General features: G+C 41.8%; 1 protein-coding gene across 1 annotated transcript in view; it reads right to left on the bottom strand.

The window, feature by feature from the left end:
• Window positions 1-24,860, bottom strand: part of LOC306741733 (F-actin-uncapping protein LRRC16A-like) — a gene marked incomplete at both ends in the record, with an annotated part of 64,067 nt that overhangs the window by 21,120 nt on the left and 18,087 nt on the right. Inside the window, 18 exons of the mRNA XM_079224049.1 lie at window positions 3,788-3,854; window positions 3,958-4,047; window positions 4,553-4,640; window positions 6,403-6,578; window positions 6,691-6,807; window positions 6,903-7,028; window positions 7,645-7,731; window positions 7,990-8,080; window positions 8,377-8,445; window positions 13,242-13,414; window positions 13,548-13,602; window positions 15,353-15,449; window positions 17,243-17,324; window positions 17,435-17,504; window positions 18,332-18,436; window positions 18,918-18,994; window positions 19,947-20,024; window positions 20,634-20,743. Coding sequence (XP_079080175.1) covers window positions 3,788-3,854; window positions 3,958-4,047; window positions 4,553-4,640; window positions 6,403-6,578; window positions 6,691-6,807; window positions 6,903-7,028; window positions 7,645-7,731; window positions 7,990-8,080; window positions 8,377-8,445; window positions 13,242-13,414; window positions 13,548-13,602; window positions 15,353-15,449; window positions 17,243-17,324; window positions 17,435-17,504; window positions 18,332-18,436; window positions 18,918-18,994; window positions 19,947-20,024; window positions 20,634-20,743 — 1,758 coding nt within the window. The remainder of the gene's footprint in view (window positions 1-3,787; window positions 3,855-3,957; window positions 4,048-4,552; window positions 4,641-6,402; window positions 6,579-6,690; window positions 6,808-6,902; window positions 7,029-7,644; window positions 7,732-7,989; window positions 8,081-8,376; window positions 8,446-13,241; window positions 13,415-13,547; window positions 13,603-15,352; window positions 15,450-17,242; window positions 17,325-17,434; window positions 17,505-18,331; window positions 18,437-18,917; window positions 18,995-19,946; window positions 20,025-20,633; window positions 20,744-24,860) is intronic.

Genomic DNA, 24,860 nt, shown 5'->3' on the forward strand with positions numbered 1-24,860 from the left:
AGCAGAGAGGAAACAGAGAGGAAGCAGAGAGGAATCAGAGAGGAAGCTGAGAGGAAGCTGAGAGGAAGCAGAGAGGAAACAGATAGGAAGCAGAGAGGAAACAGAGAGGAAGCAGAGAGGAAACAGAGCGGAAGCAGAGAGAAAGGAGAGAGGAAACAGAGAGGAATCAGAGAGGAAACAGAGAGGAAGCAGAGAGGAAGGAGAGAGGAATCAGAGAGGAAACAGAGAGGAAGCAGGGAGGAAGCAGAGGAAACAGAGAGGAAGCAGAGAGGAAACAGAGGAAGCAGAGAGAGGAAGCAGAGAGGAATCAGAGAGGAAAAAGAGAGGAAACAGAGGAAGCAGAGAGGAAACAGAGAGGAAGCAGAGAGGAAAAAGAGAGGAAACAGAGAGGAAACAGAGGAAGCAGAGAGGAAGCAGAGAGGAAGCAGAGAGGAAACAGAGAGGAAGCAGAGAGGAAACAGAGAGGAAGCAGAGAGAAAGGAGAGAGGAAACAGATAGGAAGCAGAGAGGAAACAGATAGGAAGCAGAGAGGAAACAGAGAGAAAACAGAGAGGAATCAGAGAGGAAACAGAGGAAACAGAGAGGAAGCAGAGAGGAAACAGAGGAAGCAGAGAGAGGAAGCAGAGAGGAATCAGAGAGGAAAAAGAGAGGAAACAGAGGAAGCAGAGAGGAAACAGAGAGGAAACAGAGAGGAAAAAGAGAGGAAACAGAGGAAGCAGAGAGGAAACAGAGAGGAAAAAGAGAGGAAAAAGAGCAAGCAGAGAGGAAACAGAGAGGAAGCAGAGAGGAAAAAGAGAGGAAACAGAGGAAGCAGAGAGGAAACAGAGGAAGCAGAGAGGAAACAGAGAGGAAACAGAGGAAACAGAGAGGAAACAGAGAGGAAACAGAGGAAACAGAGAGGAAACAGAGAGGAAACAGAGAGCAAGCAGAGAGGAAGGAGAGAAGAAGCAGAGAGGAAATAGAGAGGAAATAGAGAGGAAGCAGAGCAGCAGATGATGCTTCAGTCACACAGCAACACAGTTATTAGCCGGTCACACCACACAAGGTTGAATATCAGAGCTAATGAACCTACATTATGCTACATTATGAATTATTATTATTATTATTACTACGTTATGAATCTTTCAGTTGCAAGGTCCCCCGCTGGTGGGAATATATAACATCCCTTTGAAATGCAAAGTGCTGATTATGTTTTTAGAAATAAAAGATTTGCTGTTTAGAAAATATTGCCCATATTTTTATATTTGTTTCATTAAAGCTATCTCCTGATCAAACCAAAAGGAGCAGGTTGTGGGTGTTTCCTCCTCCACTCCATCATCCCTTCCTCCATATTCTCTCCATCTCTCCCAGGGTGAAAGTCACTGGTGTGAAAGTAAACAGGCCACGCTCCAATTAGCCAAACAGTGCTGTGTGTCTGCCACGGAGCAGTGAGCGGCACACATGGAGAGCATGAACCCCGACAGGAGTCACGGTTATACCTGATGGCCGTCGTAGCTGAACAGACTGAAACATGTTGTTGTTGCACCATCACATGGATGGCATAACAGAGGGCTTCTCAACCTTCTGTAACTTGAGGCCCGCTTCAGTACGGTCAAATATTTGCGAGGAGCACCTTCAAGAAGAAATGACAGAAAAAGGGACGATAAACTGGGCTGTAAATATGTGTCAGCTGTAATGACCAAAATAAATTATGAATCAAATATAAATAATGGAATGTAACAGTTTTTTTTATTTTCTGTCGCTGCGGCCGAGGGAACGTTGGGTAGCAAAAACATGTTTGTCTCGTGGTGATATGCCAACGGGTCTGGTCATTGGAATTATACATTTTACTTTTATATTTATGGGAATATCTTGAGCACACTTAGAATGTATATTACCAAACATATATGTTTTAAATGTAATCTATCTGGCAGTACCTCCAAGGTCTACTAGATGGGATGTGTTTGGTGGTTTAAAGCTCCGACAAGGAAGGTTCATTTCCTGTTGATTCTGGCGGCCCCTGTGGACAAAGCTGGTAGTGTTTCTGAGCGCCAGCGTCCCATTTAATCTCATTTAACCCTTCCAGGTCTTGAAGCGCGCCGGCGAGTTTGACGATGTTTACTTTTTTTAAATATTAATTGTAAGTAGTTTGTTTTTCTATAGTACATATTTTGAAAACTAAAATTGTTGGAATATAATTTTTTCATTTGCACACACCCCATGAAGCTTGGTCTGTAGTATGAAGTCATTCCTCAGTCCCATTTAACCTCAGTCTCTCTCTCATTTTGATGAAAGTAGTGACAGACAACACTTCTACTCAAAAAACGATAATACAAAATTTGGTATTAGACATTTATTTACATGTATCTACCATTTAGTAATATTCCACTGCTTTTGTGACCCTAAGACCTTTGGTAAACCGATTTCCATTACAGAAATGTTTCGACCACCTGAGTAAAGTTATGATTTCACAAGAGATATGAAGAATTTAAAAAATCAAGCTTCAGTTTTTCATCTTTAGGGCCATATTATCTCTTTACACTTGTGCCTGATGACAATTGTGCCTCATTGTAGAGAGAGCTGAGGTTGCTCTGCAATTTTTTATGTAACACATGAGTCTATATCTCATATGCAAGTGCCTTAAAAGGTGTATTTAAGAAGTTATGTAAAATCTAGAACAAGGCCTAAGACCCTAAAGGGTTAACTGCAGCAGAGTCTGATAGGCCGCCCTGCCTCAGTCCTGGTTCTGGTGCCTCCCTTCCCTCCAGCGGGCCTGGGCCTCCAGCAGCGTGGCCGAGAAGAGAAGCTCTGCTCCTGGCAGGAGGAGGAGCCTCTGAGGCATCAGTGTTGAATCTAGATTGTTTCGTAACCAGTCAAAGGTTTCTTGTCGTAACTTTTTTTTAAACTGATGTAAAAGATTTTTCAATTCAAGTTTGTTCAATGTATTTTAGCTTTTGGACCTGTGGTTTTGATTGTATGACTCCATGACTGTGGTGGCAGGGGTGTAGTTATGCTCAGCTGCAGAGGGGGAGTGGAGGAGCGGCTCAGGGAACAGGTGCCGGGACCTCAAGCTGAAACTGTTTAGTTGTGTCTTGTCCCTATATGAGGCGCAGTAGGGATGGACGACAAATGAATAATCATTCAGCTTTGTGTGTTGGTTGGCAACTGTTTGCTAACACGTTGACTTTGACTTTATTTATTCGATGTGGACATCACAATGGCATAATTAGAATTCCTAGCACACATCTATGCACAAAGGAAAACCCAGATGCTCTGTGTTGAGTGTATATAGTGAATGCTAATTTCCAACACCTGTCCACAGGAGGCTTTATTAAAACAAGAAATGTGTGAACAATGTTGTTTTTCTCTTAACCATGATTTAAGACCTTTATTAAAAACCTTAAAATGGTGTTGTACTTTCAGTTCTGTTGGGAGACGGTTCCATTGCTCTGCTCCTCCAACAGAAAAAGCTGACTGACCAAATGAGGTTCTGTGCGTTCACCATATCAACAGACATTTATGTTATTTTTGGATCCCTTAGAATTGGTATTGTTTAATTCTATGTTCTGATCATTTGTGCACACACATTATTGATTCGGAGTCGTACTTCCAGAGCACACAGTCCTGTATACGTACTGGCTTCCTTTTCCTTCGCTCTACACCTTTTTATCATGTTGTTGTTGTTATTAGTTTGCCATCTCATGGCTTTCGGAAGAAACGCAGACACCCACACATGCAAAAGGCTTCAGCGAGAGGCGGAGACATAGAGACAGTGATGCAGCACAGAGTAATGGTGGTTTTATCTTACTCTGAACTGAAGGGGCCGGCCTCAGGCTCTTGGAGTGGAAACTATTTCTCCAAAATGCCGGACTGTACTGGTGATGAGAGAGTAAAGCAAGAGCAAGAACAAGACAAAAGGTAAACCCAACACATAGAGGTGAAGAACAGAATGAATGGACAGATTGATGGGTCTCTTACATCATCAGTCGGGAATTTGCTGTCGACCAGCCGAAGCTCTGGGATGTTGACGTTCAGAGCAGTGCATGAATATTCTTTTATAAGGCAATCCTACCCAGCAATATAGAAAAGCATCAACAGTAATGAGTGCAACACATCGGATATAATCACACAGTAGGTTTAACAGAAAGACAGTTGAGGAGATATTCTCAAATAAGAATCGCTGGATTTATTGTAACTTTGGACTGTTTCACTTTTGAAGGAGCTGGCAGCTTCCTGTCTTTGTGCTAAGCTAGGCTAAATACTACCTCCTGGACTCTGCTGTCTACTGTATGCACAGAGATGAAACTGATGTTGAGCATTCCTTTAATTGTGTGTTATACAGTAGACAAGCGTTCTTCTCCAAAGGCGTTCCTTACCATTCACACTGGAGACCAACTGAGGTCAGAAGAAGATATAGATACATTCACGTGTCATTAAAAGAAAAATACTGCTCATAAACTATCAAAACATGGCGTACATTCTTCCATAATAAATAACAAATGGATGGAGTATAGGAATCTCCATAATATTCACACACACACATGCAAATAAAACACAACACACAGACATGTACCATGTTGTCCTGTGTCGCTGTCAGATCCTGGAGAACCTGTTCAATGATGCTTTCAGCCAGAGAGACGCTCAGCGCCTGTCTCAGCTCACTGGAGAGGACGACACATGTGAAGACTACAGTTTACATTTGCGGTAATAAAGATAGAATATTGGTGTATTGGTTCTCAAACAGCGGGGCGCGCCCCTCTAGTGGGGCCTGGACGTATTACAGGTGGGGCGCGAGGGGGAAATGCAGAATTTCTTTATTTCAAGACCTTTATTGAGAACTTCACATATTACAAAAGTACATGGACATAAAACGGCATTAATAAATACATGGAGAAATGCCTGTGCTTTCGTAGAAATGTTAACGTTACGCCGTTAGCTGTGTGACTCGCCGATTCTCTGCGTTTTGCCTAAAGCCGATCTCTGTGAGGTCTTTATGAGATCTCCGGGAGGTCGGCTTTTCTGCTGTTGCGTCTCTCAGAATACAGATCTAACCTCAACATTGAGAAAGATGTGTAGAGGAAAGCAGCTCATTGCAGCCACTAATACTGATAAAACGTGATGGCTCACAAATCTGCACAAAATTTGTTTTGCACAGGTTGCACTTTATTGTTATTATCTTAAAAGGATATTCAGTGCAAAAAGGGAAGCCCTTTAAGCCCTAACCCTATTATTGTAGCCCTGATTTTTATGTTTAATTTGATACCTAACATGTTTAAATAAACCGTCTCCCCCCTCCCCCTCCCCTAGGGCTCAACAAGTGTAATTGCAGCCACAAGAATCAATTATTATTTTGTACAGATAGAACTTTATTTGCATTTTTCTAACAAAGTGATTGCACATTTTATTTGTTTTTGTCTGATGGAGAAATCTGGTTTACTTGAAAGTGATTTACATTTTTATTTATTTTATTTTATTTAAAAAAAAGCACGGATGGATTATACATTCCTGCCAGGTGGCTCCACCCATAAGTCTGCATTTTGACAAGCTTTATAAGAGGGAATTACCCACAATTCACTCCGCCGCATAACATCCATTAATCGACGTAGGGGAAAGATTCTCATGTGTGTGTAAGACTTTGGGTTGGTGTGTTCGTGAGCTGTGTCTTGTTAGATAGCAAACAATGATACCTCCAAGAATCAGCTAAACCTACGAGGACGTCCTTTAGAGACGCAGTGACTGTGTCAAAGGTTGTTGGTAAGAACTAGCACCAAGGCTAGCTGCTGATGGACTATGCTTTTTACATTCATGGATCATGGCTGTGTCTAGAGACGGTCCTGCCTCCTGCCTCCTGCCTCCTACCTCCTGTCTCCTACCTCCTGTCTCTTGTCTCTTGTCTCCTGCCTCCTGCCTCCTACCTCCTACCTCCTGCCTCCTGTCTCCTGTCTCCTACCTTCTGTCTCCTGTCTCCTACCTCCTACCTCCTGTCTCCTGTCTCCTACCTCCTGTCTCCTGTCTCCTACCTCCTGCCATGGCCCTGCTGATGCCCCTCCTCTCTACCTTCTTCTGCCTCGTGGATCTTGGTTATCTGGATTGTAGTCCATGCGTATACTACTCATTATATGAATAGTTTGTGATTTGTGATTTTGGGCTATACAAAATAAACTGAATTCAATTTAATTATTTTTACAGCTGGCTTTGAACAAACAAAGAAAACATGAATCATTGGACACTGTTGTGACATAAAATGTAATACAAACAATTTAACATGTCTGACGTGTTATATTGGATGGCATTATATTGTCCTGTGTTTTTTCTATGTAAATGAGGTGCAATAAACATCGAGAGCACAATCACTGATTATATACTGTGAATGGGGTTCATTACCTGAACTGAAATGACACTGCCTCACATAAAGGTTATTACCGCAGTCTGTTGCTGATGATCCGCCCTGTGTTCTCCACCAGAGTGCTTCTCAGGAATGTGTGTGTCTGTCTGCTTCTCTTGGACACACACTCTGACAGACACTCAAACACACTGGACCGTTGGACCAGCCGTGGACACGCTGCTTCTGCACCCCTCATCAGGCCCTGAGCCAACTCCTGGAAAAACACACAGACTGGAAATGTAATGGCCTAAAGTGTAGCGGCATAAGCATTACTGCCATTACTGCCCTGTAATCTGGTGTGTGAGGAGGGTTTTTTAAACGTGTACCTGGATGCTTCTGCTGAACTCATTAGTCAGTGCAGTAGCCGTGTCAGTGAGGACGCCGTTCACCAAGTCTCCATCAGAGGCACACTTCCTGCCTGCCTCATACAGAGAGGCGAGCAACTGCACAAACATTTATACAAAGCATTGTTTACACATGTACCTCATTTACAAAGCCAGAGCCTGGTTGTGATTATTTTGGCTTCAGTAGCCGTTACCTTGAAGGACTCCCGGGCGTCGTGCAGCACCTCGTGTGCCGTCTGGATGTCAGCCTGGACCTCCTGAACACTACAGTGGCTCAAGCGCTGGAGGCTGTCCTCCAACCGCCGACACAGACCCTGGACCTGCTAACAATGAGGACAACCGAGGCAGACAGAGCTAAGATAACCTCCAAGTCTGAAGAGAGACCAATGTTCCTAAGTGTCTTAAAGCTGCATTCTCTCTAGTGACCACCAGGGGTGACTCCTTTGGTTGTATAGAAGTATATGCTTCATGTCTTAAAGCTGCATTCTCTCTAGTGACCACCAGGGGTGACTCCTTTGGTTGTATAGAAGTATATGCTTCATGTGTTAAAGCTGCATTCTCTCTACTGATCACCAGGGGGCGACTCCTCTGGTTGTATAGAAGTATATGCTTCATGTGTTAAAGCTGCATTCTCTCTACTGATCACCAGGGGGCGACTCCTCTGGTTGTATAGAAGTCTATATCTCGTGTCACTTCATAACATCATCCACAAACCAATGGGTGATGTCACCATGACTACGTCCTCTTATAGTCTGTGGTACAGACTGAGGCAGAAACTGTAATATAGGGTCAGAATAGTTTTTTATTTAATAGCTCCACCTCTGATATAATGGATGCAGCTCAGTTGATTGTGAAATGAATCAATACTCCACGGAGCGGAGGACGAGCCTTATTTTCACACGTTCATTGTACTGTTGTACATGTTTTACTTCTTACCTTCTCAGATTGATGAACTCTCAACACTTTCTGATGTTCCACTCTTTCAGGCTGTCTCTGGTTGTTTCTGTCTAAACACTGCTGAATCTACACACACACACACACACACACACACACACACACACACACACAGAAGGTGTATAGCAGAACATTGTTACGTGTCAGATAACAACAACATTTCTTCCCTCACTGTCTACGCACTACGGGATTAACATCATCCAGCTTTTATAATCAGATGAGGTCATGACAAAGTGGTATCAACACCTTAAACAATTAACTAGTTTGTGTTGGTCACACACTCGTGTTACACCTGCTAAACATAGACTCTCTCTCTCACACACACACCTTGTGCACGGCCTCCTTGGTTCTGTCGGGGTTGCCGCGGTAACTCTGTGTGATGTCAGCCAGGCTGGACACCTGCTGCAGAGTGAAGTTCCTGCACAACACAGAGCGCTAACTTCATCTACTGCAGCCACACAAGTCTCTACTTACAGCGCGCTGACATGATAGCATAACATTCTAACAAGAGTTTATATGGTTTTGAATGAAGTCTTTGCTTTTGCAAGTAATGCAAGATGTTCAGTATTTTATGTAATTTTTATTTGTGTGTGTGTAGAGATTGGGTTGTAGCAATTGCAACAAACTGAAGCCAGCAAACCCTGTGTGTGTGTGTGTGTGTGTGTGTGTGTGTGTGTGTGTGTGTGTGTGTGTGTGTGTGTGTGTGTGTGTGACCTCTCCAAGGCATCAGCCACATCCTGGAAACCCCTGGCGGTGACATTGTTCCTGTCCCACTTTAGAGTCCTTCAACGAGAGAGAGAGGGAGTCTGGTTAAAGAAGTCTGGTTAAAGAAGGCTGGTTAAAGAAGGCTGGTTAAAGAAGTCTGAATAAAGAAGTCTGGTTAAAGAAGTCTGGTTAAAGAAGTCTGGTTAAATAAAGAAGTCTGGTTAAAGAAGTCTGGTTAAATAAAGAAGGCTGGTTAAAGAAGGCTGGTTAAAGAAGGCGGGTTAAAGAAGTCTGGTTAAATAAAGAAGTCTGGTTAAAGAAGGCTGGTTAAAGAAGGCTGGTTCTGGTTAAAGAAGGCTGGTTAAAGAAGGCTGGTTAAAGAAGGCTGGTTAAATAAAGAAGTCTGGTTAAAGAAGGCTGGTTAAAGAAGTCTGGTTAAAGAAGTCTGGTTAAATAAAGAAGTCTGGTTAAAGAAGGCTGGTTAAAGAAGGCTGGTTAAATAAAGAAGTCTGGTTAAAGAAGGCTGGTTAAAGAAGGCTGGTTCTGGTTAAAGAAGGCTGGTTAAAGAAGGCTGGTTAAAGAAGTCTGGTTAAATAAAGAAGTCTGGTTAAAGAAGGCGGGTTAAAGAAGTCTGGTTAAAGAAGGCGGGTTAAAGAAGTCTGGTTAAAGAAGGCTGGCTAAATAAAGAAGGCTGGTTAAAGAAGGCTGGTTAAATAAAGAAGTCTGGTTAAAGAAGGCTGGTTAAAGAAGTCTGGTTAAATAAAGAAGTCTGGTTAAAGAAGGCTGGTTAAAGAAGTCTGGTTAAATAAGGCTGGTTAAAGAAGTCTGGTTAAAGAAGTCTGGTTAAATAAAGAAGTCTGGTTAAAGAAGGCTGGTTAAAGAAGTCTGGTTAAATAAAGAAGTATGGTTAAAGAAGTCTGGTTAAATAAAGAAGGCTGGTTAAAGAAGTCTGGTTAAAGACGTCTGGTTAAATAAAGAAGTCTGGTTAAATAAAGAAGGCTGGTTAAAGAAGGCGGGTTAAAGAAGTCTGGTTAAAGAAGGCTGGTTAAAGAAGGCTGGTTAAACAAGGCTGGTTAAAGAAGGCTGGTGAAATAAAGAAGGCTGGTTAAATAAAGACGTCTGGTTAAAGAAGTCTGGTTAAATAAAGAAGTCTGGTTAAAGAAGGCTGGTTAAAGAAGGCTGGTTAAAGAAGTCTGGTTAAATAAAGAAGTCTGGTTAAAGAAGGCTGGTTAAAGAAGTCTGGTTAAAGAAGTCTGGTTAAATAAAGAAGTCTGGTTAAAGAAGGCTGGTTAAAGAAGTCTGGTTAAATAAAGAAGGCTGGTTAAAGAAGTCTGGTTAAAGACGTCTGGTTAAATAAAGAAGTCTGGTTAAAGAAGGCGGGTTAAAGAAGTCTGGTTAAAGAAGTCTGGTTAAATAAAGAAAGCTGGTTAAAGAAGTCTGGTTAAAGAAGGCTGGTTAAATAAAGAAAGCTGGTTAAAGAAGGCTGGTTAAAGAAGGCTGGTTCTGGTTAAAGAAGGCTGGTTAAAGAAGGCTGGTTAAATAAAGAAAGCTGGTTAAAGAAGGCTGGTTAAAGAAGTCTGGTTAAATAAAGAAGTCTGGTTAAAGAAGGCTGGTTAAAGAAGGCTGGTTAAAGAAGGCTGGTTCTGGTTAAAGAAGTCTGGTTAAAGAAGGCTGGTTAAAGAAGGCTGGTTAAAGAAGGCGGGTTAAAGAAGTCTGGTTAAAGAAGGCTGGCTAAATAAAGAAGGCTGGTTAAAGAAGGCTGGTTAAATAAAGAAGTCTGGTTAAAGAAGGCTGGTTAAAGAAGTCTGGTTAAAGAAGGCTGGTTAAAGAAGGCTGGTTAAATAAAGAAGTCTGGTTAAAGAAGTCTGGTTAAATAAAGAAGGCTGGTTAAAGAAGGCTGGTTAAAGAAGGCTGGTTAAAGAAGTCTGGTTAAATAAAGAAGTCTGGTTAAAAAAGGCGGGTTAAAGAAGGCTGGTTCTGGTTAAAGAAGTCTGGTTAAAGAAGGCTGGTTAAAGAAGGCTGGTTAAAGAAGGCTGGCTAAAGAAGGCTGGTTAAAGAAGTCTGGTTAAAGAAGTCTGGTTAAAGAAGGCTGGTTAAAGAAGTCTGGTTAAATAAAGAAGGCTGGTTAAAGAAGGCTGGTTAAAGAAGGCTGGCTAAAGAAGGCTGGTTAAAGAAGTCTGGTTAAAGAAGTCTGGTTAAAGAAGGCTGGTTAAAGAAGGCTGGTTAAATAAAGAAGTCTGGTTAAATAAAGACGTCTGGTTAAAGAAGTCTGGTTAAAGAAGGCTGGTTAAAGAAGGCTGGTTAAAGAAGTCTGGTTAAATAAAGAAGTCTGGTTAAAGAAGTCTGGCTAAAGAAGGCTGGTTAAAGAAGTCTGGTTAAAGAAGTCTGGTTAAAGAAGGCTGGTTAAAGAAGGCTGGTTAAATAAAGAAGTCTGGTTAAATAAAGACGTCTGGTTAAAGAAGTCTGGTTAAATAAAGAAGTCTTGTTAAAGAAGACTGGTTAAAGAAGGCTGGTTAAAGAAGTCTGGTTAAATAAAGAAGGCTGGTTAAAGAAGTCTGGTTAAAGAAGTCTGGTTAAATAAAGAAGTCTGGTTAAAGAAGGCTGGTTAAAGAAGTCTGGTTAAAGAAGTCTGGTTAAATAAAGAAGTCTGGTTAAAGAAGTCTGGTTAAATAAAGAAGGCTGGTTAAAGAAGGCGGGTTAAAGAAGTCTGGTTAAATAAAGAAGTCTGGTTAAAGAAGGCTGGTTAAAGAAGGCTGGTTAAAGAAGGCTGGTTCTGGTTAAAGAAGGCTGGTTAAAGAAGGCTGGTTAAAGAAGGCTGGTTAAAGAAGTCTGGTTAAATAAAGAAGTCTGGTTAAAGAAGGCTGGTTAAAGAAGTCTGGTTAAAGAAGTCTGGTTAAATAGAGAAGTCTGGTTAAAGAAGGCTGGTTAAAGAAGTCTGGTTAAAGAAGTCTGGTTAAATAGAGAAGTCTGGTTAAAGAAGGCTGGTTAAAGAAGTCTGGTTAAAGAAGTCTGGTTAAATAAAGAAGTCTGGTTAAAGAAGGCTGGTTAAAGAAGGCTGGTTCTGGTTAAAGAAGGCTGGTTAAAGAAGGCTGGTTCTGGTTAAAGAAGGCTGGTTAAAGAAGGCTGGTTAAAGAAGTCTGGTTAAATAAAGAAGTCTGGTTAAAGAAGGCGGGTTAAAGTAGTCTGGTTAAAGAAGGCTGGCTAAATAAAGAAGGCTGGTTAAAGAAGGCTGGTTAAAGAAGGCTGGTTAAAGAAGTCTGGTTAAATAAAGAAGTCTGGTTAAAGAAGGCTGGTTAAAGAAGTCTGGTTAAATAAAGAAGTCTGGTTAAAGAAGGCTGGTTAAAGAAGGCTGGTTAAAGAAGTCTGGTTAAATAAGGCTGGTTAAAGAAGTCTGGTTCAAGAAGTCTGGTTAAATAAAGAAGGCTGGTTAAAGAAGGCTGGTTAAAGAAGTCTGGTTAAATAAAGAAGGCTGGTTAAAGAAGTCTGGTTAAAGACGTCTGGTTAAATAAAGAAGTCTGGTTAAATAAAGAAGGCTGGTTAAAGAAGGCGGGTTAAAGAAGTCTGGTTAAAGAAGGCTGGTTAAAGAAGGCTGGTTAAACAAGGCTGGTTAAAGAAGGCTGGTTAAATAAAGAAGGCTGGTTAAATAAAGACGTCTGGTTAAAGAAGTCTGGTTAAATAAAGAAGTCTGGTTAAAGAAGGCTGGTTAAAGAAGGCTGGTTAAAGAAGTCTGGTTAAATAAAGAAGTCTGGTTAAAGAAGGCTGGTTAAAGAAGTCTGGTTAAAGAAGTCTGGTTAAATAAAGAAGTCTGGTTAAAGAAGGCTGGTTAAAGAAGTCTGGTTAAAGAAGTCTGGTTAAATAAAGAAGTCTGGTTAAAGAAGGCTGGTTAAAGAAGTCTGGTTAAATAAAGAAGTCTGGTTAAAGAAGGCTGGTTAAAGAAGTCTGGTTAAAGAAGTCTGGTTAAATAAAGAAGTCTGGTTAAAGAAGGCTGGTTAAAGAAGTCTGGTTAAATAAAGAAGTCTGGTTAAAGAAGGCTGGTTAAAGAAGTCTGGTTAAAGAAGTCTGGTTAAAGACGTCTGGTTAAATAAAGAAGTCTGGTTAAAGAAGGCGGGTTAAAGAAGTAAAACACCCCTGGAGCCAATCGAGTGCTGAATGTTAGTTTCAAAAGAGGAAATGGTGACATCTGGTGGCCAACAGTGGACTCACAGCCTGAAGGTAACAGGAGATGGATGGGCATTGGTCGGGTTGTGCCACAAAAGTGGTCCAGTGTCACGAACAATTATCACGACCACGTGTTCCAGAAACACGTTTAAAGGTAATTACCATGGAAACGTCTGTCCAGGTTTAATGTTCTTTATTTCTAAAGCAGATTTCCATTTAATACACATTTGTATATTCACTACATGAATATAAAGAAGTGAAACGGACAGCTTCACTTCAAACTGGATTGGAAAGTTGAAATGTTTTTTTTCATGTGTTTTCATGTAAGAACCAAGATGATCACTTGATTAGTATCAGCTAAGTATCTAAACAACATTTAAATAGGAAGGAGTCGGACCGTGATCACTATGCCAAAATACGGCCTGTGGCCCAAATGTGGCCCAAATGTGGCCCATTTCTACATGGCCTATGGGATTTTTTTTAATAAACTAGAATATTGCTTCCACATATTTCTAATGAATTGAACTGTATGTAAACTGTATATCCTTGTTTGAACACCAGATGTTGACCAAATGTAGTGAAATTATCTCTTGGCACAGAAACCAATATTTGACCATTTCTTCCGGGTCTATATTATAAAATCTAGAAATCTGTGACTGTGCGTGGGCGTGTGTGTATGTGTGTGTGTGTGTGTGTGTGTGTGTGTGTGTGTGTACCTCAGTCTGGTGTTAGTCATCAGGGCCTTGGCCAGCATTTTGGCTCCGGTGTCTCCGATGTTGTTTCCACTGATGTCCACTGCAGTCAGAGCGGCGTTGCCCCCCAGAGCGCTCAGCAGGATGTGCATCCCTGTCTTCAGCTTGGAGTCACACACCGATAGAGACTGCAAGGGCTGCACACACACACACACACACACACACACACACATATAAGAAACTGTGTTGAAGAAACACCATTGAGAAAATTAACCGAAATAACTGCTGTTTTGTCCCATCAAATAGAAAATGGAAGGCTGTGTCACTCACACACTCTTCATCCTGAAAGAGCTGAGCTATACGGTGAAGAACATCGGTGAGAGCTCTGGTAGACAGAAGTGGACATAAGGGTACAAGCATGAAGGGAAGAGGGAAGAAACATGTCGGCAACATCTCAAGATGTGTAAAGGATGTGTTCACACAAAAAACATGCATACGCCATTCCCCACATGAACTGGTGTTTCTAAAAGAAGGATGTGTGGTGAGAATGCTTTGCATCTCCCACTGACTTCAGACCGGCGTACACAGAGTTTTCTAGACATGTCTGTGGCTGATATTATGAGGTCTAGATTAAATGAAAGGTGAGAGATGTAACCTTATAAAACATTGTTAGCTTGTTAAAAAGTGTACCTGATCCAAAGAGACAGAGCCTTGCTGATCGGTAAAACTCTTCCTCGCTGTTCTTTTCACCGACAGGTATAACCAGGGGTGGAGGGTTCATTTATATCAAACTTGCAAAGAAGACATTATAATATAATCGGCCCTTCCAAAAAATAACAAAACATTTACAATGTGGCCTAATTCTCTGTTTTATCAATGCGCTTACCCCACTGACATGTAGCTAGATTGAGTTTTAGTCACCCAAATAAACTCTTCTTGTGGGAACAGGTCCTTTGCTTCCTGAGCTTTGATTGATGTTCAAGTATAACGTCTTTTCATTACAATAATAAAATCAGACATCGTCGCCTGTCAATCGAAGTGATGATGAAATTATTTGTTTCCCAAAAGACAAGCACAGAAGCTCACACATTACACACACGTTTCTTGCTGAACACTAAATTTGACAAGATTACATTTGAACACATCACTGTATGTATAAATATATTTTGATCTGTAGATATTGTTTATCTTTGCCCAATACTACATTTTACTGATCAAAGCTTCAATGCGTCATAATATAACTCAATGCAACCTCCGTTAACGTTAGCAGTTAGCTGTTAGCTCCGTTCTTTAGCCAAATAGGACTGTGCTGCCCACCGGCTGCTAACAGCTAACGTTGACTAGCTTATAGCTTCTAACCGTTGACTTTTAGCTTCACACGGGACACAAACAGTGGACACCTGGTGTCAAAGTCCATCCAGCACACCTCCCACACACTTTTAGAATTTCTCTGATCAAATGCAAAAAAGTCGCCATTCATCCATGGTTTACAGAAACAGACGTACTGCTACCACTCAGGTTGCTTTTGGCCCTCCAACAAACCTCCAACAAAAAACTGTTTGGGCAACCTGAATTAAAAAAAAAACACCAAAACTCCTGCAGAACAACAAATATTAAAACCTGTTCTAAAGGCCCTGCGGTCTTAGCCTCCACCTGACTGTCCCGCCGTGGCCCAGATCCTTTCTGTCTTTGTAGTCGTTCATTGAATCATACAAATGATGATAAGCTTTTCTAAGAAGCACCTTGTTTCAGCATGATTCTTATGCTTTTATGCATTTGTTATGCTTGTCCTTTTTATGGCGTCTCACATCTGGATGTTGGCAGCTAGATAGTAAGGAGACTGTTCAGAGACTTCAGTGAGGTCATATTTTGATTTGATCAAACAGAAACTGTAAAACAGGTGGACCAAAAGGATAAAGAGCTCCGTCTGCAGATATCTGCAAACCAGATTCTACAGACATAAAGAGTTTTTACTTCATTTGGTTAACTTTTTACAGAAGCTAATTTACAGAATGACCCATCCATGTAACTCTGGCCACTATGACTTCACGTCTCAGGACAAAGGTTTATGGACAGTATACCCATGTGATGAGAAGACATAACAGAGTGAAAGAGGTGCATTGGGTTTCCCAGACCTGGACTTCATGGCGAAGTTTCTTCCCAGCGAGAGGTGTCGAAGAGAGTGACATCGCCCGACCGACAGGACCAGAGTGACCATGTCATTCTCAAAGCCTGTGGGCAGAGAGGAGCAACATGGAGGGTGGGAACATGCCCACATGAGTAATGGACACAGGAAGTGAGAGTGGGTGGAGGTCAGCTGCTTAGCAGCAATAGTGATGACTATTAATATATAGCAGTAACATTTAAGCCTTTGATTTGCTTCAGTTCGCTTCTCGGTCGAATAGATCTGTGGAAGATGTGCAGCAGTGGCTCTACATAGTGTGTTCAAACATCTTGAGGCTAAAAACATGTCTGTCAGAAACATAGACTGAATGCAAGAAGTGGACGCGGTCAGCGGGAAGTCGCTCTCTGGTTTGCAGACTGACGTTTTGAAGCCTCAAGGTCAAATTTTGGTTGTTTGGGACCAAAAGGGACACAAGAGGGTGGAGCTAAGTAGAAGTAAAACACTCCCAGACCGGACATTGCCGTGGTAGAGACCTGTCAATCAAAGTAAGTCCCGCCCTAAAGTGCCCCCTGCTTTATGGTCTGTTTGACTCTAAATGACCATCATTTACTAAATGAACATCATGCTGTATTGAAGAAAACTTGAAACTAGAGATTGAGACATAAACTCATGTTTACAATGTTTACTGAGGGAATACATCAAGAGAAGTAGAGTCATTTATATAGACTTCTATACAACCAGAGGAGTCGCCCCCTGGTGGTCAGAAGAGAGAATGCAGCTTTAACACCTGAAGCATATACTTCTATACAACCAGAGGAGTCGCCCCCTGGTGGTCAGAAGAAAGAATGCAGCTTTAACACGTGAAGCATATACTTCTATACAACCAGAGGAGTCGCCCCTTGGTGGTCAGGAGAGAGAATGCAGCTTGAACACGTGAAGCATATACTTCTATACAACCAGAGGAGTCGCCCCCTGGTGGTCAGGAGAGAGAATGCAGCTTTAACACGTGAAGCATAGACTTCTATACAACCAGAGGAGTCGCCCACTGGTGGTCAGGAGAGAGAATGCAGCTTTAACACGTGAAGCATAGACTTCTATACAACCAGAGGAGTCGCCCCCTGGTGGTCAGGAGAGAGAATGCAGCTTTAACACGTGAAGCATAGACTTCTATACAACCAGAGGAGTCGCCCCCTGGTGGTCAGGAGAGAGAATGCAGCTTTAACACGTGAAGCATAGACTTCTATACAACCAGAGGAGTCGTCCCCTGGTGGTCAGGAGAGAGAATGCATTAATGCATTTAATATTAACGTTCATTCTTTTCATCAAACTCCAGGCAAGAAAGTAAACATGGCTTTACTCAATAAGGTAAACTAACTGAATCTGACACTGTAGTGACTTGGCAGAGGCGTTCGCATATTCTATGTCCTTTTATCTAATTTCTGAAGTTACTGGTAGATTCCTATTGTAATTAATTATTTTTGTAAGTCTTTTTAACTGTTTAAATGCTAATTGACTACAACAGGTGGTAATACATTAGTCTAACTTGCTCACAAAAAGATAATCAACAAAAAACAGTCACCCTTTCACACCCACATCATGTTCAACAGCTTATTGGACGATTGGGATATCACCAGAATGAAAACATTGTAGAAGACCCATTGCACCATCTTTGGTTAAAGACGTTTGGTCTTGTTCCATGTTAGCATTTCTGGACTGCAGGATAATGTCTTGAGATGAGAGCTAGAATTGGAAGTTGAATGTGTGTCTGCCACTATGTTTCCTCTTTGAGTGTGTGTGTGTGTGTGTGTGTGTGTGTGTGTGTGTGTGTGTGTGTGTGTGTGTGTGTGTGTGTGTGTGTGTGTGTGTGTGGGTGTGTGTGTGTGTGTGTGGTTATGCTTACCATTGTCAGAGAGATCCAGACTTCTGATAGCTGTCGCTTCAGAGATGTGCTCCTGTATCACCTGGGCCCCTGCAGAACGCAACTACACACACACACACACACACACACACACACACACACACACACACACACTGGTTTGTTTACTGTAGCTTCTGCGTCATCAAGAATGAAGTGTGTGAGTGTGTACTGTACCTCACAGCTACTGAGGTCCAACTCCAGCCCACAGAGACGAGTGTTGGTTGCCAGACCCTGCAGTAATAACCTAGTGAAACAAGACATATAAATATGAGATATACTAGTGTATACATGTTATAGCAGAGCTGCAGACTCATGAACCACTGAAACACAGTTCATCTGGCTTTGTTGGAACGTTTACGTTGTGGAGAGATAATTGTTCTCTGAATTAAATGATGATAGGAGTCATTCCTAGGTGTGTGTTGCAGTATCAAGTCAAGTCAAGGCTGAAGTCATTGGAAAGGAAAGCGTATTGATCAATATATTTGCAGAGAGAAGTTAATACTTTTTGAATCCTCGGTACGGGTCTCGTGAAGCCAGAGCACAACGAGGTGCTGCAACTTGTGAAAAATATGGAAATACAGAAGATGAGCGTGGAGAGAAACGAGGCTCCTGCTGAGAAACAACCCACTGAGCCCAAGAGCTGCCAGTGGCTTTGGAAAGCATGCTCTCTTAAAGATAATGTGCCAAAATGACACAGATCATCATAGGCAGAAGCTATACAGACAGACATAAGTGTCAGATTTCCCTTGAACACACGATGTGTAATGACCGCTTCCGTCAGGAAACGCAACCTTTTTTAAAAAATATTTCATCAAAATCCCTATATTCTACAAAAAAGTATCATATTGGTAACACTTGTGGCACTTTTAGGATGTATATTATCTATTGTTGTACAATTGTTGAAATTCAATATGAATTTGTTTATGATTGATTTCATTATAACTGTGTTATACTGTACAAAAGACATTTTTTTCCCCATATATAGTCACATTTATGCCAGATGTGATGTGTTTCAACCGACTTAAAACCTCTTCACACAGCAGGACAGGTACAACTTTTACGTGAACACACCTGAGCGCTTGGGCAGGTAGTTTGGTGGCAGACAGGCCCACATACTGCAGCTCACAGCTCTGACTGAAGAACTCTCGAACGCTGCGCGTCACCTTCTGCTCCTTTCTGCACACGCACACACACACACACACACACACACACACACACACACACACACACACACACACACACACACACACACACCTCTAGTTAGCCACTGTATATACTTCTATTTAGCTAACTTTAATTTTCTTAAATTGAATATGCTCGGCTATTTTATTGTATTGTATATATTGAGCATTTTGATACTTCATATTTTTATGTTTACTCTGTAACTTGCTTGCTGCTGCTACAAACACATTTCCCCTGGAGCTGAATAAAGATGGATATTTCTACCTTTCTATCTACCTTTCTATCTATCTATCTATCTATCTATCTATCTATCTATCTATCTATCTAGTAATAGATATAGATGTGCAGTGGTACTGGGTCTATACTGCAATAATACTGACTTCTGTAATGCAAAGATGAGAGCTAAGAGAGGTTAAGTTCACAGATCTCCAAATCAAAGAGAGGAGCGCTGACATTACTGAACAGTGGAGCTGACCTGTGGCTGAAAGGATTCCTGGCCAGGCTCAGGCGCATCAGTTTGGAACAAAACCCAGCAGACAGGGAGACAAATAACTGCAAGAGAAAGTTAAATAAGTGAGTGGTATGTACAGAATGACAAGCACAGAACTTCAACACGTAATAATTCACAGCAGTTCCATTAACAACAGTGGAATAGCACAAAGATGTGGACCCCATAGATATGCAGCCTCATAGGCCCCTTCAACGTAAGACATATCCATTGTCCTGTATTCGCAAATAACGGAATCAACAGCTGAACACATGCATCTGTAATGGTTATAAATCAATAATGAAGCGTTTATAGCACATTTAAGAAAGTCTACACATTTTCTAAACAGACTGTATTAACTGTGTGAGGCGATCACTGTGAGGTTTTACATCGTAGAACCTTATTTTTTTTTCAGATACTCACTAAGCGACTCGACGTGAGCGACAAACACTGACTCTGTCTGCCGCAAACCAAGAAACCAACAGTAACATGTATTGATTCATTAATGTTTCATTTTTGCTATTTTTGATGGAGCTAGGCTAGCACTCTCCCCTGCTTCCAGTCTTCTTGCTAAGCTAGCTAAACACGTCCTGATATGTCTCTGTCCTGAACCACAAAGACGGAAATTCAATCAATCTTCTCCTTCTCGCAAGCTGGATTTCCAAAAATGTTTGACGACTATTACTTCAGGTGAAATCCACCAAATAGCCTGAGCACAGAGGAGCGGATTAGCATTTAGAATGGCTGGCGGCTCCCATGAATTTTGCCGACCACCCAGCCAGACTAGCTGCAAACACTCTGGCGGTGAAAGTTGATGGATGTCGGCCGAGTTATCTCCCAGAGAATTGCTTTGTGTCTTCTATCTGCATTCCTCCTGATGCAAATTGCAATAATGCACTACAGGAATCTATATCTGTTTTTGTTTTGTTGGTTTTCTTGTGTTGCAAATGGGCTTCAACTGCATTTCGTGGTGCAACCCTGTGTTGCATACTTTAGCATGAGCCGCCTCTCACTGACCGTGTCCAGAGGGCAGTTGGTATCGCTGAGGTCCAGCTGAGACAGAGCGTTAGTACTGGACAAGAAGTTGAAGAGAAACTGCAAGACACACACAAACACACACAAATAATGTTTATACACACTGTGTACCGTAAAAGTCGGGTTACAAGCCGCTCCTACCTCCGGTCAGTGTCCCGCTGTAACAAGATAGGAACAGTGCTAGCTAGCGCTGCTGCTAGCTCCCCGCTCCTGCTGCTAGCTCCCCGCTCTTGCTGCTAGCTCCCCGCTGCTGCTGCTACTGCCCGCGTCCCCTCTGCCCAAGGTTAGGGTTAGGGTTAGGCTAGCGCAGCGCTAGCGGAAGTTAGCGGAGAGCTAGCGGAAGTTAGCCGGGGAACTAGCATGAGTGCCAGCTGGCTACAGCGGGGAGCAAACGGGGACACTGACCGAAGGTAGTAGCGGCGTGTAACCCGACTTTTACGGTACTATATGTTGATGGAGATGTTCAGACAACTCCTGAACCTCCCAGTCACAGCTCCTTCTGGATTTGTATGTGCAGTATGTGTAAATATCCATGTGTACATTCTTTGTATGGAACAATCTCTATCTTTAATCCACATCATTTGACATGAAACACACACACACACACACACACACACACACACACACACACACACACACACACACACACACACACACCGCAGCGTGTACCGTTGAGTCTTCAGTAACCAGGCTGCCGGGGTTACCGGACAGGTCGAGGTGGGTCAGAGATGCTGAGCACAGCTTAGTGGAAGATAACACCCGACTCAGGCAGCCAAGACCTGGAAACCAAGAGATGACACACATGCAGAACTGGTGACCACGTTGTTGGAGGAGGAGGATCATCGGATGCAAAGGCCATTTGGGGAAATAATTCAGATTTATTCATAATAAAATAACAATCTGCCCTTGTTCATTCTGGGAAGAAAGAGCAGGATGGAGAACAACAGAACTCCAGTCTGAGGAGGGCTATAAAACTAAAATACTAAGCAGACCAAAGCGGTTGTGGTGTAAAATGTGAGTGTGTGTGTGTATGTTTGTACTTGCGACATAGTGAGGACCGGCACTGTTTTTAACCACATAGTGAGGACATGTTTGGAACGCAAAGACATTTTGGCCGGTCTTCACCAGAGGTGTCAAGTAACGAAGTACAAATACTTCGTTACTTTACTTAAGTAGAAATTTTGGGTATCTATACTTTACTGGAGTATTTAATTTTCAGACGACTTTTTACTTCAACTCCTTACATTTTTACGCAAATATCTGTACTTTCTACTCCCTACATTTTAAAAATAGCCTCGTTACTATTTCATTTTGGTTTGTTTTCACTCCGGTTTGTCATCGTTCAAAAACACACACAAACCTCTCCGCCCTGTTGCCCACAGATACGTGCTCAGCGCACACAGGTGAGCGCTGAGCACACACCAGCGGACAGAGAGCGTTGAAAAATATGTCGCGTGAAAAGTAGACGCTATATCTGCGTTTTAAACGCTCCCAGGGTGAAGATGCAACAGCAGCTCTCCTGTGAGGAGCAACCGGAGTTCTCCTCGCACCATAGCAGCTCTCTGAACCCGGAGCAGCTCTCTGAACCTAGAGCAGCTCTCTGAACCCAGAGCAGCTCTCTGAACCCGGAGCAGCTCCCTGAACCCGGAGCAGCTCCCTGAACCCGGAGCAGCTCTCTGAACCCGGAGCAGCTCTCTGAACCCGGAGCAGCTCTCTGAACCCGGAGCAGCTTTCTGAACCCGGAGCAGCTCCCTGAACCCGGAGCAGCTCTCTGAACCCGGAGCAGCTCTCTGAACCCGGAGCAGCTCTCTGAACACAGAGCGGCTCTCTGAACACAGAGCAGCTCTCTGAACCCGGAGCAGCTCTCCTGCTCCAGGTGAAACGAGCCACGGTGCTCGTGTCTTCTACCAACAATGAGCTGCTGGCTTCACATATTACAAAAGTACAAAGTACACGGATATAAAACTAAGTCATTAATAAATACATGGACAAATGCCTGTACTTTCGGGTAAATGGTTACGGTACGCCGTTAACAGGTTAGCTTGCGCATGCGCGATTTGACGCGACGCCGTGAGCTCCGTGAGCTCGTCTTTTCCTGTTGCTGCGTTTCTCAAAATAAAGAAACAGATCTAAGCTCAATATTGAGCATGAATTGAGAGCCGTATCAAATCTACAACCCCGTTTATAACACATGTGTCGAGGAAAGCAGCTCACTGCTCCACTAATACTGATACAACCTGATGGCTCACATATCTGCACTCATTCTGTTTTGTTTGGCAAAAAATGAAAAGCTTATTGTTTTCCACAATGAGCTATTTAGTAGTAACTAAATATGAGTTATTTTTTGCACAGATAGAACTTACACAAAACATTGTCTGATGGGGCAATCTGATTTACTTGAAAGTGATTGCAATTGTCTTTATTCTGTTATTTATAAAAGCACAGATGAGTCACACAATTATGTTATTTACAGAAAAAGTTTGAGAACCACAGCTTTAAGTGTTTGTGTCGAAGTCGCCGCCGCCTATTTTGTACTATTACAAGACTTATAGGCAACTAGTTATCATGTCTTCAGCTCCATGAAACGCATGTTAATGCTCAGTAGTACACATATGGTGCTTTAATGTATTTGCATTGTAATAAAATGTGATCATTTTCAATGGGCATATATGCAGCTGAAACGGGTAGCCTAGTGCATCCCACATTTTTCAACATAACATTTTAAAACATTATAGTCATTATGGCCTTTATAAAATGATTGTTTTGGGGGAGGTGGGGTAGTGCACTATAGGCCCCTGAGACGCGGCTTAAGAGTTTGTCCTTAATGGGAAAAAAAACCTTCCCCTTACATTACTTTTACTTTTATACTTTTAAGCAGTTTTTAAACCAGTACTTTTAAACTTTTACTTAAGTAAAAAGCTTGAGTTGATATTTCAACTTTTACAGAAGTATTTTTAAACCCTAGTATCAATACTTCTACTTGAGTAATGAATGTGAATACTTTTGACACCTCTGGTCTTCACATCGTCAAAGGCCTGTTTAAGTTGAGACTTGGTTTGAAGGTTCAGGTTGTAATCAGATTGAGGTTAGGGGATGGGTTTAGCAGTGATTGGTTTAAATAAGAAAAGTCCCACAGTCTTCAAGGTCCGTTTCCCAGGAAAGGTCTACCATCCAAGGTGGGTAAGTTTAAGAAGACTGTCGAAAAATTATTAAAAAGGAAACCAAAGAGAGAAAAAGGAAGATAAAAGATATATAAGGGTTGTTTTATTATAAAAGACTGGGATTACTTTAGTAGCGATGAGGGTTTGGATAAGTCTGTGTGTGTGTGTGCGTGTGTGTGTGTGTGTGTGTGTGTGTGTGTGTGTGTGTGTGCGTGTGTTTTTCTATCCCGGTGGGGACCAACACCTGACATATCACTCACCCCGTGGGGACCGATTTTCCCCGTGGGGACCGACCCCCGGTCCCCACGGGCACGAGCATTGCAATCAATAGGAAACAGCCTGCTGATATGCCTGGTGCTTTTATTTTGAAGAAAAAAAAATGGACCCCACGGGGTTGATTTTCCCTACTTTGTGTGTGACCTAGTGGTCATAGGGGGTATTGCGGTGTGTGTCGTTGCACGGTGGGGACCGTTTCCTGACAAAGTGTGTGAAAGTGTGTAAGTGTGTATATCCAATAAACTTCATATTTCATAGATATTATTACAGTTTGAGCACTTTAATGTAATAAGACTTTCATGCTATCGATTAAGTTTTCATGAAATCCATGACTAAACCCATTTAATCAATGAACTTCCTTTCAAAACAGTTTTATTCTTAACCTTTTAAGCCTGTTTCGAAAAAAAAGTCTCTTTTTATAAAACTTAAACTTAATTATCTCCACAACCACAATGTTTATGAACTTAAAAAAAGTTACTGTAAATTAAAGTAACTGTTAAGTGTAAGAACTCTGTGAACTTGCTGCGGCGACCGTAACGTTTCACTAAACTCGTGATAAGTACCCCTTACAAAGTCAGATTTCACTAACAAACACATCCACGTGACCGGAAGGCTTGTGGGAGTCTAACAAAGCAATAATAATAATTATAAACCCCCCTATTAGTACCTGTAAAGTCACAAAACGTTGTTTTTCTTCTTCTCTCTGTCTCACGTAACTGCTTTCTGTGCCTTTCGTGTACCGCCCACATTTCTAAACACGTCATACAGCAATGTTTTCCCAAAATAAAAAAGAGTTTTGATTGAAAATCCGTCGCAACACCCCTAAGCTTCGTTTTATTGTGATTCTTTAGGTCCTAATCTTACCCAAAAGGTGTCGTATTAGTACGTGGGATGTTGGTAAGGGCCTGAACCATACAGTTTGTACAAGTCGGCAACCGCTGCAAAAGACATTTTTGGGAAATCTTGCTTAGATCATGCTGGATATTCCTAGTTATGATCAAAATATGTTATAAAAGTGATAAAGAATTATATAAAGTAACACAATTAATATAACCCATTTGGGGTTCATACGACTACTTTAACACGGGGAACAAGAGGCACAGATCTACGGAGAAACTGATGATCATTTTTTGTAGACCTAAAGTATTCTTAATGAATAACTATATTAGTATAAACTATCAACAAACCATGAACATGCTTATTGACTAGATTATTTTTTTATTTTATTATAATTGATAGATAATTATGTATATGTAAGGAGCTCCAAGTGTTTAAAGTTGAGACTTCTGAGGAAAAAAAGGGCCTGAAAGAGGACAGCCATAGTATACAGAACCCAGAAAGATATACAAAAGTTCCCCAGTACTTAAACTGAGACTATAGGTTTGCTGGTTATGATATTCATACAAATAGTAGCGACAAGTAAGTCGATATTCTGATATTCATAAAAACTGAGACTATA

The sequence above is a fragment of the Taurulus bubalis genome (assembly GCF_910589615.1).
Source record: "Taurulus bubalis genome assembly, chromosome: 9".
NCBI classification, from domain to species: domain Eukaryota; kingdom Metazoa; phylum Chordata; class Actinopteri; order Perciformes; family Cottidae; genus Taurulus; species Taurulus bubalis.